At 41.7% G+C, this 17,863-nt stretch overlaps 1 protein-coding gene across 1 annotated transcript in view; it reads right to left on the minus strand.

Moving 5' to 3' along the window:
* Window positions 1-234: 234 nt before the first annotated feature.
* The window catches only part of CDH20 (cadherin 20), a 48,132-nt gene continuing 30,503 nt past the window's right edge, over window positions 235-17,863 (minus strand). Inside the window, exons 7-11 of the mRNA XM_028102944.2 lie at window positions 17,498-17,634; window positions 14,849-14,970; window positions 9,314-9,431; window positions 4,698-4,949; window positions 235-740 (exon numbers count right to left, since the gene is read on the minus strand). Of these exons, the coding sequence (XP_027958745.1) occupies window positions 235-740; window positions 4,698-4,949; window positions 9,314-9,431; window positions 14,849-14,970; window positions 17,498-17,634 (1,135 nt within the window). The remainder of the gene's footprint in view (window positions 741-4,697; window positions 4,950-9,313; window positions 9,432-14,848; window positions 14,971-17,497; window positions 17,635-17,863) is intronic.

Consider the following 17,863-nt stretch of genomic DNA (forward strand, 5'->3'; position numbering starts at 1 on the left):
AAAAGGAAAGAAAGGTAAGTGGAGTGTCTGCCCCCCTCTTCCTGCGTTTCCTTTTGGTTACTTAACTTAAGGTAACCAAGTAAAGCTGATCCCGAGAGAGCTCTCTCCGCCGCTCACCCCCTTCCCACTCTCCAGCACAGTGTTGCTCACGTGCTCGGCGGCACCGTCCGCGAGCCTGGCGAGCGTCCGCCCAGAACGTCTGGGTTGGGACGCGCGCCTGCTTCCCGGCTTCCGTCACCACAGGGGCGCGGGCCCCTCCGACGCCCCGTAGAGCTCCGCCAGCTTCCGGAAGCGGGGCCCCCAGTCCGTCAAGAAGTCGAAGCTTTGCTCCGAGTCCGACGTGGCCGACTGCAGGGAGCTCAGCGACCCGGCCACGGAGCCGTCCCCCTCGAACATGTACGTCTGCAGGGAGTCGAAGGGCGGGGCCCACAGGTCCGTGTCGGCCTCGTAGAGCTTGGCCAGCACGTAGCTGTGGACCGTGCTGTTCACGGCGCACGTCTGAGGCACGTAGCGGGAGAGGCTCTCAATCTCGGGCAGCATGTCCTGCCGCGTCTTGGGGGCGCCTCCCCCCTGCGCCTCCCGGGGGTTCCACATGGCCGCGATGTCAAAGGCCTCGGTGTCCTCCTCGCCGCCGCCCTCGTCATCGTAGCGGACGATGTTCTCATGGATGTTCTCCTCGTCGTCAATGATGTACGGCTGCTTCCGGTGCCGCCGCAGGGACAGAATGAGCAGCACTAGCACTGCCGGAAACAAAGACCGGATCTTTACCCGCGAGACCTGGCTGTGTGTGCCCTGACTTGAAGGAGCTACGATTAACCGCAGGTACGCGAAGAGTTGAGGGCTGAGCTCAGAGACAGCATTTGGACATTTTAAACCACAGGGTCTACCTGGCGCTTACTCCTTCTGTGCGGCCAGATGGAGGCAAATGAAGCCCTGTATTTTTTTCCAGGTGGTTCAGTTAGAAGAGGTTGCATAAAAAGTCTCTCTGCATCAGCTGGCTGCTTTAAAGTTGCGTGGGTGTCTGTGTACACCCGCCCAGACACCCCGGAAAGAAATCCCATTTAGCTAAGCACACAGCGCTACGGCCCGCCCTGGAGTCTATGCTGAGGATCAGACAATGTCTTCTGACCACAGGAGGACGAGTATACCTTTCTGATAATGTGGAAATCGTGTTACATAGGTGGAATCCTACTTCTTTTTTACATTAGTCTCTTAGTAGGATTCTACTCTGTAAATATAACCACATATTAATACGTATGCATAGAGACACATAGGCTAAGTATGAGTCAGAGTCTTAATCTTTTTATACCTCTTTCAAAAAACAAGCGGGTATAAGTGATCGCTGTTTCCCAATAGACTCCGATTCCTCAGAAAGCCTTCTGTTAGGTGGTTGTGACTCTCTGGATCCAGTGATGTTCATGGAAGGGAGGGAATGAGCAGGGACATTTTATGTGATTCATCATGTTATCAGAGAAGCACCAGACGGTTAGACGTGCCCTTGCAGGTTTGGATAAAATTTTATCCCAACAAATGTATTTTTTTTCCCAGAATGTGGTCACTGGGGTTTAAAGGAGAGAGAGAGATAATCCCGTTGAACTGTTTATCTCTGTGACTGAAAATGTTTTCCAGGAAGTGTGTTGAGGTTTTAGCTGTAGAACTGCTATTGATTTTTTTTTTTTCCCTGATGTGCTTTGTTACACCTAGTGAACAGTAACAACTCCACAACACTAAAAATGAAACTGCAGTTTACCAAGGGGGACAAAAATGGAGTTCAGTCTTAAGCCTAGTAAAATTAGGAACTGACTTAAAAAATTCACAGTAATGATTTAAAAAATTTGAATGTAGAATGTGCTTTTTGTAAATTGCAGTTAATGATGTTAATACCTAGTATTTTCCCAAATAGCTTGGGTGACAAAATGCACACACAGGAAACAGTTACATACTCTCGTATATTTTCTCCGTGTGCCAAAATCCGACCCATGGACTGCCTGATTGTGGGATTTCAGAGAAGTGGACTAATAGGGCTCTAAGGAAGTGGGAGCTTAAACTGGGTGTGGGAGGCTGGGGTGTGATATGGATGGATGCAGGCTGGACAAATGGGATTTTAAGTGAACATGCTGTGTTTGTGGGGTTCGGTAAACAGTTACTAAACTCAAATATTTTTAGGCACTGTGCAAAACAATAGAGAAACAACATTGAATATGACATGATTTTTGGTGTTACATACTTGTAATCTAAGGAGATTATAGACACTGATGATTACTACAAGTCAGGCAGTGATAAGGGCTATCCTAGGGTTATAAGTGTTGCAAAGAGAATACAGAGGCAGGGCTGGGTAATTCCTCCTAGGGGACTGAAAAACCTTCACACAGATGATATTGGAATGGTAGGGGTGGTATTTAAGAAAATGCTATGAAGCAAAATTAGAAAAGTCTTTGGATATCTGCTGGAAAGAATTCTGATGATAGAGAATTAGGCAGTTTATAGAACTGGTCCATCTTACATTTATCTTACACACAACAAGTATTGGGTAATGCCCTGAAAATCAGATTCTGGGAAACGTGGTCCTATTCAACTGAAAGTCTTCCCTGACGAAGAGAATCCGTTCTAGGGATGTTTGTTCTTTAGGTATTACGGACACAGTTCATAGGGCCTCTGAGATTTTCTAGGAACTAGATATATACTAGAGACATGAAAAAAAACCCTATAAAGTCAAAATTAGTATGTTTATTTAATTGTCCACAAAATGTATTTTGTTGGCGAATCAGCTATAATTCAATCTTACTCAGTTTTATGAATTATATTTTATTTAGGATGTGCATTCTTAGAAATAAGAGAGCCTAAAACTATGAGGATTTTATATAAAGTTGCATATAAATCTCTGCTCGGTTTAGCTCCTGAAAACCGTCTATTTATTCTGTGCAATTCAAAAGATAAGACATAAGGGGTTTGGGAGGCACAATATAAATTGCCCCTTGCACACCATTTCTAGCGTGAGAGCCTCTCTGTGCCAGTCTTTTTAAATCAATCTTTCTGTAACGATGGCTTTTTCTACTCTTTATGGGCAAGGGTGAACTTATAATGTAGACATTTTCCAAAGATAGAAGTAGGAACAGCCAGGCTGGAAATTTCTCCAAGGAGCTAGTTTCTTTAGAGGCCACTTGTAGTTTATACCCTGTTTTGCACTCAAGGACTCCCGACGCCATCTTATGGACATTCCGGGAATTGCAGGAGGGTGTTGTTAATGAAGACCGGGACCAGAAAGCATAACGATTCTCTGGTCCAGGGATCTGAGGATTTAGAAAAGTTACTTGTTTATATTACTTCTCTCTTCATACAGCATTGAACTAAAACAACAAAATCAAACCACATGTGGTATTTGTAAATATTTTTTGAAAGGCATATTTTACAGACCTACCTAGAAATTCAGTCAAGTGCTGACATTTTGCAGTCAGGACCTTTCTTTCTTTGGTCTGACTCAGTCTCCTGGTGCATAGGTAAACCTGGGATCAAGGGGTTCTGTGGATATCTGCATGTCTATTCTAATTTAAATCCCCAGGGCTGTATTCTTTTCCTTCATAGAATGCTAGGATTTCTTTCATATTGAATGATATTATTATCTAAGTCTGCTTTTTTTCTAAGCAAAATATGTGTGCAATGAATGAATTCAATCAGAAGAGTTGGGGTATGTGTACAGATATTTTTGGTGGTTTCCAGAGTTAGTTTAGGTGTTTCGTTGTTTGTTTTTGAGTGTTGAGTTCAAAAACGATTGCTCGAATAGCCTTATGTACAAGGGAGGTGGGTGGCTGCCTTGTTGTATGATTTGAGCAGAGGACTAAAGGATCTTTTCCCTCACTAATGCTCTCCCACCAGCCTGTCAGCACATCTTTTTATGTCACCAGCAGCAGCACACCGGCCCTGTGTAGTCACTGCTCCTTGTTAGATGGCCACAGGGCCTCGGAGGGGTGCTAATGCCCCCAAATAGCTTATTCTCCCAGATAGCCACGGGGTTCAGTCTGTCACTTCTTTCAGGTCTCTGCTCAAAGGTCTCATCAGGGAAGCCTTCCCTGACCACCTTGTTTAAAATGGCACCTACCCTTGTCTCCTGTCCCTTCGGGATAAGGGTATCCTCCTTCTCGTCTCTGTAACACCTACCACCTCCAGAATTTGGGGGATGAACCTTTAGGAAGAGAGCCTTACCGCTCAGATACAGGGATGCACACTGTAGGGTCGGCCTGCATTTCACTTCTGGCTCTGCCTCTGACACTTGGCTTTGGGCCTGTCACTCTCTCTTTGTGATTTAGCTACTACTTAATCTGAAATGAAGGGATTAGAAGAGGTGTTTATCGTATCCTCCCCAAATTGTCATGTTGATTCTGTGGTGTCAAAATGAACTTGCTTTGCTTGAAGTAAGCTTCGTGAAGGCTGGGTCGTGTCTGTCTTATTAATCCCAGCACCTCGAATGGTACCCCGGCCCATAGTAGATGCTTGATAAATGTATTTGCTTTGGTCTGGCCAAAGAGGCCATGAGTTCCTTGAAGGAAGGGACTATCTTCAGTTTCTTTATTCTTTCCCCGCCTTACTCTACCACCTTTTCGATAAGCATGGTGTAGAAAACCAGTTCTGAGCAGTGTTAGAATGGTAGCTGAGTAAGCACTTGTGGGACCCCACAGAAGAGAACAGAGGCACCTGCTCACCTAAGAGGACAAAGATGCAGGCCAGGATGGCGATGAGAGCGCCCCGGCTCAAACTGACGGGGAGCATGTAGGCCTCAGGGCTGCAGGAGAGGACGTGGCCGAAGTCGTCGCAGCTGCACACCTGGATGGTCAGCGTGCCCGTGCTGCTCAGCACCGGCTGCCCGCTGTCTGCTATCAGGATGGGCAGGTGAAAGACACTCTGCTCCTGCTGCCGGAAGCCAGACCTCCTGGTGAGAATCCGAGCAGTGTTATCTGAAGAAGACAGGGATTCCAGGGTTGAAAAAAGGGAGAGGAAAAGTGGGAGGGAAGAAGACAATGGAAGAACCCACAAGTGAATTAATTTCTTGGATTGAGGAGAGCAGGAGGGCAGGGATGGGAGGTGGGAAGGACCGAGAGGGAGCGGCACACGTTCCCTGGAGGCAGTCAGCTTCAGCCACCTCTGCTTTGTCTGGACCAGCATTTGAATTCAGAAACCATGGATTTTTGATTTTTGCTCGCTTCTAGGCAAAACCCTGAGGGTAGGAGAGAAACCCTTTTTGAGAGTCTCTTTTACCCTTTGTGACATAAAGTGCCCAGGGCGAACTGTTAGACTTCAGATCTAACTGAAATGTTCTTGTGAGAGCTTGATAGGAATGAACAATCACTGGCCACTTGTGGTCCCTGTTTGTGTGCCCTCCCTCCCCCCTCATCAGCTTTCCAAGGCCCTGGGGCTGCTTTGTGCCTCCAGGAAAAGAATGCTGAGGAGCCCACTTGTGGCAGATTGCTTTTTTTTGCCACTTTGGCTGGAATTCACGGCTTTTGCTGTTTTCTTTTATTCCTCTCAAACTCGGTCACCAACTACTGTGCTTTCTGAAGAACCTGCTCATTTAGCAGAAGCGTATTTGAAATCCCCTAATCACGTGATATACCCTGTTACTTCCCCCTACTTGTGGTCTGAGGTGACACAGTAAGAACTTGTAGAAATTCATTCCTGATCAGCAATACTAGTTTTTTTTTTCCCCTCCAGCTTTAAAGAGGAGTAGCAAAATTATTTGATGTGTTTCCACAAAGGTGGGGTGTGTGTGTGTGTGTGTGTGTGTGTGTGTGTGTGTGTATGTATGTGTGTATGTGTGTATTTATATTTATGTCTGCCTAATGTAATGTTCTGGGATCTTTTATTTTTTTAATTTGTGTTTTCAGATTTCTTCCAGTGGGTTTGAATTATGTGTCATATTTTTTGCAAAGTTCAGATCATTTTCAATAGAGGAAAAGGTTGAGAGATGTGATAGGACATGCAAGCAGTGACTCTCAGAGCTAACATCAACATGGAAGGTCCTCTGGATGTGGTTTACATTTCACAAGGAAGAGTCTAGAACTTCACAAAAACTTCTGAGAGCCTAACCAAAGTAAACATTATTAATTATCAGTATTTCTGGTTCTCCTTCCCTTCTTGGACATAATAAAGGATTATACTTTTCTACCCTCTTGAATTTTGGCGTGTCTGTATGATTTGCTTTTCATAATGAAAAATGAGCAAAAGCGATTTGTGTCACTTCAGGCAGAAGCATGTAACAGCTGGTATGTGTTTCTCTGTGTTCTCGTGCCTTGGTGTGATACTGTACAAGAACGTTTATGATGGAGAGCCAGGCAGCCTGGGACACTGAGCTACATGGACATCAGCTGTCCTTGTTGCTCAGACGCGCGGTTGGTTTTATGTGAGCAAGAAATTTATTTTAGGTGTGTTAAGCCACTGGAATTTTGGAGTCATTTGTCCTGCAGCATCGGCTTGCAGCATCGGCTAGCCTATTCTGATGAATACGTTATCCCTTCATTCACTTTTCCACTTTCTCCTTGCCCTGCCTTTTCACAATTAGCAGTGACTGTTTACTGAGTGCTTATATGCACAGCAGCTCATTTAATTTTCACATTTGATGAGATAGTGATAATCTGACCCTTTTACAGGGGGTAAGTTAAGCCCTAGAGAAATGATATAATTTGTTCAAAATTACTAACTTAGTAGCAGAGCTGAGATTTGAACTCTGGTCTCTCTGACTCCCAAGTATACATTTCTTCCATTTTGCTGTGTAAACTGCTTATTTGGTGTAGTGATATTGACTCTTGAAAATTATCCAGCCAATGGAAATCCTTTCTTGCTTTGGTACAGGCCCCTTTCTTCTTGTATTTGCTTCTCTGTGGAGGAAGATAGCAACTGGTTGCCAACCTGAGGATTATATTAATACTACTGGGCGACCCACCTGTTTTTCTGTTTTTCCAGATTTAGTTAAGTGCTATTAATTCTGTTCCACAGTGTTAATTTTGTTTTTCCAGAAACCAAGTTTTTCTCAAACAGCAATCTGTTATTTTTTATTTTTCAGTGTAATTGAGGCTAGGTTGTAAGACTTAGAAAGCTTGACCAGAGCTGAATTGCATAAAAGTATTACGTCATGTTTCTTGATCTCAGAATTATTTAAGGTTAAAGAAAAAGAAAAAAGATCAGAGCATCGCCTTGTTGAATTTCTTCTTAGAAGGATTCTGGCCACTTGCAGAGTAGCCACTTGCAGAGTTTTTGTTGAATATGATCAGTAGGGCTTCCTATTTGGAAACAATATTTGTTTCCAAGGTAAGACAAAACTTCTTTCTGTGTGTGTGTGTGTGTGTGTGTGTGTGTGTGTGTGTGTGTGTGTGGCTAAAACAGGCTTCGTCTTCTAGTCCCAGCCTTAATGCTTGCTCACTTTCTGATTGTGGGCCATTTGCTTTCTTTCCTTATTTATTAAGCGAGGCAGTGAGAATCAGAGGGATTAGTAACTTCCTCACAACCTTAGAGGGTTATTATAAATATCAAATAAAGCAAAGTATGGGAAAATGTGTTTGAAACTGCAAAATGCTTATATACACACAATCCTTTTAATAATGCTTCAGGAATTAGGAAGAAAAAAGTAAGAAACACTCTGCTTGAAATAGTGCCTTGTTGTGTTCATAAAAGGATATCATGTTTTGGGCATGGGAGTTGGGGTCCTGACAGTGGATCCACCAAATCAGATGTTGGTCAATTTTTTAATGAGCCTCCGTAGAAAATACTCATGGGATAAATTGTCATGAGGAGATTAAGAGTTCATTCTTCTGTTGAAGATGTGCTGACTTTCGTTTTGGAAAACCTTCCCAGAAATGAGTCATTTCTTTTTATAGTATCATCTTCCAGTGGCCCATCTTTTTAAAGCATTGGCTCCATGAATTGGTGTCCAAAGTCATCTTTAATAAATTTGCAGCATTTTGCTGCATATTGTTTCTGTGTTGATTCTGACAAATATCAGAGTGAAGGAGTAGAGTGACACTTGACTGAAAATTTGAAGAAACAGTATAATGTATTATCTCCCCAACCCCCTGCACCCCTGGTTTCCTGAGGGGGCTGAAACCACTTTTTGTAGGAAGGATTTCCCTGTGAAGCAGATAAAGGAATAGTTCAAAATTTGACCCAATAAAAAGATCGGGATGTTTAATTGTAGTACTTCTGTTGTTATGATTTATATTACCCTCCCTTGTAGAATTATCAGAGTGATTTTATGGTAACATGTAGGAGGTTAAAGGAAAGACTTGGAGGAATGTTTTCCATTTAAAAGAAAACAGGTTTAGTAGTCTCAAGTGTTAATGGCAGGATATCATGTGGGGTGAAATTAATACTTTAAGTCTCAAATAATTGATGTTTGAGACTAAGACCAGGCAGGCCTAATCATGACATTGTTACCCTTTGTTTAGATAGTTACACAGTGACAATTCGTATTTTAGAATTGGAATAAGAATGAGGCTAGTAGAGACCATGGGAGTGACGGCCTCTCTCCCCAAGGTCAGACAGCAAGTAGCAGAGTTAGCAACAGAGGGGGGTTCACTTGGCAGATTTAAATGATTTTTTTTCTGATCTTTCTTTGAAAATAATTTGATGAGAGAAGTCCCTCCTTTTCCCATCTCTGCCCAATGAAGAGTATGCTAGGTCTATACATTTCTTAGCCAATCAGAATGCTTATTGGAAAAGAGGGGTCTAGAATTCCATTCCAGCGAAGTGGTAGTGGGGAGTGCTTTCTGGAATAGGGAACCCCACCTGGCTCTGTCTTTTTAAAATCATTCTGAAGTGATAAGGTTGTTTCAGTGCCAAAGCTACACTTGGTGATCCTATGTTTGTCCTTTGTCATTGTAGCCTTTCTCTCCCTTTTGTTCTGGGAGCTTTTCACTGTTGTCCCCTTTGATGCTTGCTCAGAAACGTTCCCTCAGGTTTTTCTCTTTATCTAGTTCAATTTCTATCATTTTTCTCAGATTCTTCCGATAGTTATAGAGCATACAGGCATGGCTGTTATCTGTGGGAATGAAGGAAGGCTTTTGCCTGTGTGCCTGGCACGCCGTCTCATACAGAGCCAACTCCAAAGCATTTGTGAACTGATTAACTGAAAGTTTCAGAATCAGCAGAGGACATTCTTTGTCTTTGATCTGTTGAAACAAAACTTTTAAAGACATTACAAATTAGCATTAATGTCTTCACTGCTACTAAAGAGCAGGTGACCTTTGATACTGTTTGCATGGTGTAGTAACCAAAGTTATCTGGCCCAAGCTATAGGAAAGCATTGGTAGTCACCTATCCACCTGATTACCTTGGTTGTCCCTAACGGTGAAGTTGGGGTTGTTAGCAGCCTCCGGAGCCAAGCTGTAGTAGAAGTGCTGACCACTGTGTGGGTCATCTTGGTCCACTGCACTCACTGTCTGGATCAGCTGTGGGAGTGACATGAACTCGTGTGAATCAGAGTTGAAAGAAAAATCATCAGGGCCTGGTGAGATCCTAAACCCTGAAATCCAATAATGGATTGTTTTCCCTAATGAGAAGGACATTCTGAAACTTACTGGAGAGTACCGTGCCATCACACAACTCAGGATTGAACTTTGGTCTTTATTGCTGGGCCTCAGTACATTGACAGGCACATGGTGAATGTTACCTGAATACCTCAGGCGTTAAGCCTCAACATAACAAATTCCCATACCAACACCAGTCATTTTTAAGCAACGTAAGTAGAAGATTGGCTCAAAGAACTGTGGGATGCCACAAGGTCCTGCTTGTCTCGCAGGTTTTCCTTCTCTCACCTCAGCCACTTAACCTCATCATTTGGGTTAATATTTTCAGGGTCAATTTGCTATCTTTGAGAAGCCTCTTTTTAAAAATGACCAATACCTAGAAGAGAGATAGATACATCAACATCTACTGTGTGAGGTTAATGGAACACAGATGGAAGGGGTTGAGTCACAGGCTGTTGCTTTCTGTTGCCTGGAAGGGGAGCTAGGACAGGTGTAGAGCCCAAGACCTGAGGTGGGACGTATGGAACAGACTAGAGTCAGAAGCAGAGCTTGGGGTTTAGGAGAAAAAAAGAAGGGATGGCTTTCTCTTGAGCTCTTTGGCCCAAACTTTGCCTTTTCCACAGGGCTTTTAAAAGTAGTAGTTTGCCATGAGGGTTATGAAGGCCATGATAAAAAAAGCTGCTAAAGGGGCACCTGGGTGGCTCAGTGGGTTAAGTGTCCTGACTCTCGATTTCAGCTCAGGTCATGATCTCAGGGTCGTGAGATAGGAGCCCCATGTTGGGCCCCACGCTGAGTATGGTGCCTGCTTAAGATTCTCTCTCTCTCCCTCTCTGCCCCACTCCTGCACGCGTGTGTGTTTTCTCTCTCTCTCTCAAAAAAAAAAAAAAAAAGCTGCTAAAGAAAGCAGTGCAAAATACACAATTTGAAAAATTAGCAGGCCGGCTGCGAGGGATATAGAAAAAGTGTTGAGTGGGTAGTCACCTTCCTATGTGTTTCCTCCTCTACCAACCAATAGCACAGACACCTCCTACCCCTCTTGGACCTGGCCCTGTAGACTTGACATTCCTGCCAGGATATCAAAGGTCAGCTGGAGGGCCCAGGTGGGCTTGCTTAGTCTTTATGGCTTCACCTGTAAATTAAGGGAGGTCATGCTACCCCTCAGTATACCGAAGGTTAAATAACAGAGAGGGAGGCTCCCAGCTAGGGGCCTTCTGGTGGACACTGTGTTGCTCGGATCCCCGTTCTGTGAAGGACTTGATGCCCCAACCTTTACTCATCTCTTTGAGTATTGCCTCATTTGCTGAGAGGTACCTACCCATACTTACCACATCCTTCTAGGGCAACCCACATCCAGTGACTGATGTATAAAGGCCTGGCCATCCCATCTTAACTTGGGAAAACCCTAGTTCTAGAGCTCTCTGACGTCATCCAAGGCTTGTTAGTGGGTCTGCATCATAGCTGGACTTCTCATTTTACTTAGTCCTGCAAAAATCCTTCTCTTCTACAGGCATTGGGTCCCAAGGGCATTCCTTAATAAACATCTTATGCCAGAACTCCACCTCTGGGTGCGCCTCCTGGTGAACCCAGCTGGTAGCTGCCTCTGTTGAATCTAAAAGCTGGGAGAATGGAGTTGCATAAAGGAGAAGGGTTGGTAGAACACTGAAGATGAACTTGTCCCCCAGCCTACCCTAGTGTCGGCACTACTCACACATGAGGGCCACCCTACCACCCCATCCCTGCTGAGACAAGTCCTATACTTTCTGTCTTGCCCATAGTGCCACACACGTAAAGACAAAACTTTTTTTTTTTTTAATTTTTTAAAAAAGATTTTATTTATTTAACAGAGAGCTGGAGCGAGAGCATAAGCAAGGGGAGCAGCAGGCAGAGGGAGAGGGAGAAGCAGGCTCCCCACTCAGCAGGGAGCCCGGTGTGGGGCTCAGTCCCAGGACCCTGGGATCATGACCTGAGCCGAAGGCAGATGCTTAACTGACTGAGCCACCCAGGCGCCCTGACAAAACATATTTCTTGATGAATGTTATAAATAGGTGATTATGTATAATGAGGCAATCATAGTTGGGGAAGTCATTTCAGAATATCTGACCTGTGAAATCACATACATACTGGTGAGATGGGGGCTTGAGGCATAGGACTGGTTGGTTACAGGACTTTTAAAGAATGAGTGAGCAAAGACACTGCCTTGCTGGGTTAGTTTCTGGGGTCTGAATTTTTTTGATGGCAAATTTGGTTGCAGCAGTTGGGAACACAATGGCCTGCTCTCCTGCCCTGCACTCTCCTGGCAGGTCAGATATCCTTGTCAGTCCTACTTGCCATGCAATATTCTACTCAGCTAGTTTCATTCTGCTTTCAGCCATCGCCAGGTATGTCATCTGATTTTGTTATGGGCCTCCTTCGTGGCTGCTTGCTAGGAGGAAAGCACATATCCCAACTTGGCAGACACACAGCTGACGACAGGATCTGACATGTCTTGACACAAGGAGGCCTGATGCGTTATAAACCAGACATGCCTACTGAGCTGTGTGCTTTTGAAAATCTTTAAAACATATCCCAGAGCCAAAATCAAGGGGTAGGATTTTTAGTATCTTGGGCTAAAGATGATAAATGTGACAGACTTGGGGCGCATGACCTGAACTTTAAGTCACAAGTAAACTGTGCTTCAAAGAACTGCCTGATAAGCCATTAACAGGTGTAATTAGAGAGGCACCTGGGTGGCTCAGTCGGTTAAGCATCAGACTCAATCTTGTGGTCTTGGGATCAAGCCCCGTGTTGGGCTCTGCTCTCAGTGCAGAGTCTGTGTGTCCCTTTTCCTCCCCTTCTGCTTCCTTCCCCCTGCCCCCCGTACGCTCATGCTCTGTTTCTCTTGAATGAATAAAATCTAAAAAAAAAAAAAAAAGATGTATTTAGAAATGTAGAAATGGGAGATGTGTGTGTGTGCTCTCAAAACAAGAGAGGTATTTAGGGGTGACTGGGTGGCTCGGTTGAGTGTCTGATTCTTGGTTTTGGCTCAGGTCATGATCTTCGGGTCATGAGATTGAGTCCTGCATTAGGCTTTGTGCTCAGTGGGGGGTCGCCTTGAGAATTCTTTCTCACCCTCACCCCCTCCTCCCACTCACATGCGCTAGCTGCCCTCTCTTTCTAAATAATAAATGAATAAATTCTTAACACACACACATGCACACACACACACACACCCAAACCCAAGATTGGTAGTTAAAGTGCTATTCACCTGTCAGAATGCAACTTCTACTCTGAAGACCTTTAAGAAAGTAAGTGCTTCATTTTCTGGGGGGGGAGGAGCTTTAATTAATGTGTTTTTTATCACCTTCTTTATAATGTAGATTAATAATTATTAGCTTCATCATATATATTATAATAAGATCTTATAAAACAAAACATTTTTTTTGTTTGGGAATATATATATATTGTTCTGACCTTTATTTTAATAATGTTTGTTTTATATTATATGTGTTTTTTATCACCTTCTTTATAATGTAGATTATATATGCAATTGTTATAATATAAAACAAACATTATTAAAATAATATATGTAATTTTTTATGTAATATATATGCAATTGTTATAATATAAAACAAATATATATATGCAATTGTTATAATATAAAACAAATATGTAATATATATGCAATTGTTATATATATGCAATTGTTATAATATAAAACAAACATTATTAAAATAAAGGTCCATATATATGTAATATATATGCAATTGTTATAATATAAAACAAACATTATTAAAATAAAGGTCCAAACCCCCTCACTCAAAACTCAACTACCATAGCACAATAACTATTGCTGTTTTTGCATCCTATCCCCCGTATGTCTTAGTTCACATGTAGGCATAATTTTATGTAACTGCAAGCATGTATGTGTAATTTTTTATACCTCCTTTTTTACTTATAATAACACATCATTTCTTACACCATAAAGTCAGCGTTGTAACTTTTATTAGCTGCATGTTTCAGGTCTTCCTAGAAATTCAATAGATGTGGAAGTAGAATTATTCCAGACTTGTTGAAAAAATTTTTAGGAGTGCTATAGACCATTGCACTGAGTTTCAAAAATCCATGGATGAGAGGATGGAGATGAGAGTCATTATAGGACATTTTTTTTCCCCTGTGGCAGATGTGAATCACTTTTTCTTTTGACTGAGTTAGAAGGGTGAAGATGTGTTGACTTAATCTTTGGTGAAGACAGGATGCTAATACAAGCTTTGATTGTATAAACTAGTCTCTGTGCAGCAAGATGTCATGTTCCAGTTGAGTAAGAGAAGTGAAAGCAAAATCTGCCTGAATTACCAAAGCATGAATCCTTGTGTTATAGATACGCACTTCACAGACTCCTAACTTTCATATTAAAACTATCCTGACCCATTTGCCTTATCACCAGAATCCACAGGACCACAGAATATACTTTGGGGGAAGAAATTAGGACTGTTAGGGGATCTGTTGGGTCACAGGCAGAGAAGAAAGCATCTTACAAAAGCAGGAGCAGAAACAGGACATGGCGTATGCTCTGAGGTATGGAAGGGTGGGCACAGGGTGGGCAGCAGCCCAAAGCATGCATGAATACATGGCCACTCCAAGCAGAGTTCTGGATGTTTCTCAGTTATACCACTTGGAATTTGATCAACCAAATTATTCATTTACATTTAAAAGCATACTTTAAAAAATACACAAATACGTCTTTGCAGATTATAGAACTGTGGTTATTTCAAATTAGTAGAAATTTGTGTCTTCAGATTCCTTTCTTCTCAAAATTGACCTGACATGAGCAACATTATGAAAATGGTGTTTTAATTGAGGGAGGAGATAGTAGGTATTCTAGGTTAACAAAGCATTCTGAGAATAGGGCAGGTAGTCCCTAAACAAGTTACCTGTTGTCAGAAGTTAAGAAAGGGAGATGGGAAGATACAAAAAATAAAGCCTCCCTACTGCAAGTATTTTCAGGTATTAGTGCTAAAAAAGAGTTTTCTGATCTTATGGTCCCTCGCTCCTAGGACCCAGAGCACATATTACTGCAGTTGGTACTATATACAGTTTAGTTACAAGATGGGTAGATAACTTCATGCCAGCCTGTGAATCAAGCTACCATCAAAGCATTGTTGAGATCATAAAATGTAATGGGGACTCAACATGCTTGTCCTAACAAACTGTTGCAACATGATGCATGGAAGTCGGGGACCCTTTCGTGAGATGTTAGTTTCTATATTCTAAATTTCTTTGATGGTAAATTTGGTTATCTGTAGCAGTCATTTCTGTATGTTGGAGGTGAACCAACGTGCACATCTCACAGACTGCCTTACCTGCCCTGCTTTGGCATTTTCACACACAAAAGCTTCATAGAATCTGGGGAATTCTGGAGCATTGTCATTCACATCTAAGACTTTGATTGTGACGGAAACACTTCCAACCTGGGAAGGATTGTCTAAAGAGAACACAGAGAAAACCAAAAGGTGAGGGTTCAGTAGTACGGGAAAGCAGCTCTTTGCTGGAAAAGATATTTACCTTGTCAGTTTGGTTTTTTAAAGGAATGGATAAAGAACTTGGAAATGGCAAGAGAAACATAGGATGCATGTGCTGCCTAGTAAGTGCGGTCAGAACACAAGATGCGTGGGTGGACTGCAGTGTGTGTCTGAGAGAGTGTGTGATAATCAGGAGGATGAAGAGAAGAGTATGACTGAGGTGGGTGGGGGGGGCAGGTGTCATACAATGCAGCTTAAAAAGGTTTGAATCTCTCACTTGGCTCCCGCTTTAGGTTCTGAAGTTAAAGACAGGTCAGTTCCGTATTCTGGGCTTGAAAACAGCCCATTTCTAACTGGATGCATACTGTGTGGCATTGCTTGGCTTTATTCTTGTGGAATAATCAGTTCTTTGAGTTATATTTCAGAAGGTTTCAAGTTATTCCCGGGAATACAGATAACACTGCACATTTATTTCTGCTTAGGGACTAAGGGGTTATTATAGGATCAAACACACACCAAATCTATATCTTTGGCTGGGGCAGGAGAAATTATTCATAGTCACTCATGGGAAAATGTGTCTTTTGGTCTGTCTTTTGCTTGGCATTGCCACACAAGGACAATTTCACAGCCCCAGGAGTGCCCCTCCTGTCCTTTTTTGTTTTGGCCACATCCCAAGAAGATAAAATAGAAATTAAAAGATACAGATTATTCTTAGTAAAAAATTTTATAAAATCTCAGAATGTCTTATTATTCTGATTTATTTTTTCTTTTCTTTCCCCAAAGTATCTATGCTCTCCTATGTTATCCACTTAAATATTTCTGTTGCCTGGTTATCAAAAGTACTGACCTATTTAAATTTTTTTTCCCATTATAACCGTGGTACTAGTTTATAGAAGGAATAATGAAAATCCCCCCAAAATGTCAGGGTACATATGACCTCTAATCCTACCCCCAGAGATATCCATTATATAATATATGTAATATTACATGTGTACAAAAATATGGAGACACACACACATACACTGCAATTAAGCAAAATTAAAAAGTTGGATTTAAAACTTTTAGGGCAATATTATCCTGTGTCATTGAAATATACTTTGAAAACATGTATATTAATATCTGATTGTCTCATTTTATTGTATGGTTGTACCACAGTTTACTTAGGCAGACCCCTATTATTAGACTTTTAGGTAATTCCCATTTTTTCCCCTATGTTAAAATAACACTGCAGTAGACATTTTGGCACATGGATCTTTGTTGATATCTATGATTATTTCCTTAAGATAGTTATTAGAAGTAGAACTCTTGGGAAAAAGACTATGAATATTTTAGAGAATCTTAATACAAAAGCTTAATTGCCTAATTGCCCCCCTCTCCCCGAATGATGGTACATAGTTCTGCCAGTACATTAGGGTCTGCATTTCCCTGAAACTTTACCATCACTAAGTGTTATGAAAAAAAAATTGAATGTAGTAGTAAATAATCTAATTTTTGTAAAGTTTGTAATAAATATGCTAATCTAGTTTTTAGTAGTTTTTCATTCTGTTTTTAAGTTTATGTTCATAAATCTGCTTTTTAGTGTTAGATATCTCAAAATTTTGTATGCATGTTTCTGTGTATGTATGTGTGTGGTAGGGGTGATATGTTATAAATGTTTTCTTTCATCCAGTAATAATATCTTATACTGAAGGGGTTCAGGACAGCTCCCCCCTGCCCCCAAGTGCCACTTTGGCATGTGGATTATTTTGAGCTGAAGGCACTTGAGGCCCTGAGGGTTCAAGAGAAACTTTTGTCACTCCCTTAACCCACACAGAAAAATCTAAATTGAGTTTTTTCCCCCAGAATAAGGGTTATTAACAGATAAATTTTATCTGAGTGACCCATCTGTACAGTAGGGCAAACCTCTGATTACCAAATATCTGCTCTTATCGTCCTATGAAATGCATTCCTTTCCTTTGAAATCCCAAACTCCTACCCCCTTCTTCATAGTTCAGAATGACATATATACCTCATTTGTCTGTCTTTGGAATTTTTATGTCTGTGTGCATTCCCCATATGTATGCATGTTAAATTTGATTTTCTTTTGTTAATCTGTCTCATGTCAATTTGATTCTTAGTCCAGCTAGAAGGACCCTTGAAGGGGAGAGGAATTCTTGGCTCCCTGACAATACTATTCGCATTCCCAAGCTTATTAAAGATTGAAAACCTCTTAGATTTCTCAGGAATTGTCCCTTTCCTCATATAGAAGTCTAGCTTCTTGATTTAAGGGTGCTATTTTTTGTCCTGCTTTTGCATAGTGTTTGTTTGTTTTTTTTAATCTCTAGCACAAAACTAGGTATATAGGAGATAGTAAGTATTTGAACTGAATGCATTCACTTGCATAAACCATAATTTCTTCACATAAAGAATATAACAAGCTCTAGAAGCTTTCACATTCTACAATGCTTATATTTTGTCATGTTATGGAGACCAGTTTATTGTGTTACTTACTCATTTCCATAGCAAGGACAGTGATATTATGCCAAGAAAACTCCTCCCGATCAAGGGGTCTTGCAGTCATTAGGGCACCTGTTGTAATGTCAACATAGAAGAATCTTCCAGGGTCACTGCTTCTGTCAATGGAATATCTGCAAAGACACAGATTAAATACACTGTTTTATTTGAATAAATATACTATAGCATATTATTTGAGAGAACTGAGTGCATTCTATGTGAAATATGGCTCAGCTAGTTCTGAGTTATAGACCCTTGGAAGACTGCATTTGCTGTTTTATCATGTCCAGAAACAGTCCCCCACCAAAACCCCCTAAAAAACATAACCAACAACAACCTATTACTGCTTGAATTTCTACATTC

The sequence above is a fragment of the Eumetopias jubatus genome, unplaced genomic scaffold (assembly GCF_037043125.1).
Source record: "Eumetopias jubatus isolate StellerSeaLion01/CBP00866 unplaced genomic scaffold, mEumJub1_p1.0 scaffold_16, whole genome shotgun sequence".
Classification (NCBI taxonomy): Eukaryota; Metazoa; Chordata; class Mammalia; order Carnivora; family Otariidae; genus Eumetopias; species Eumetopias jubatus.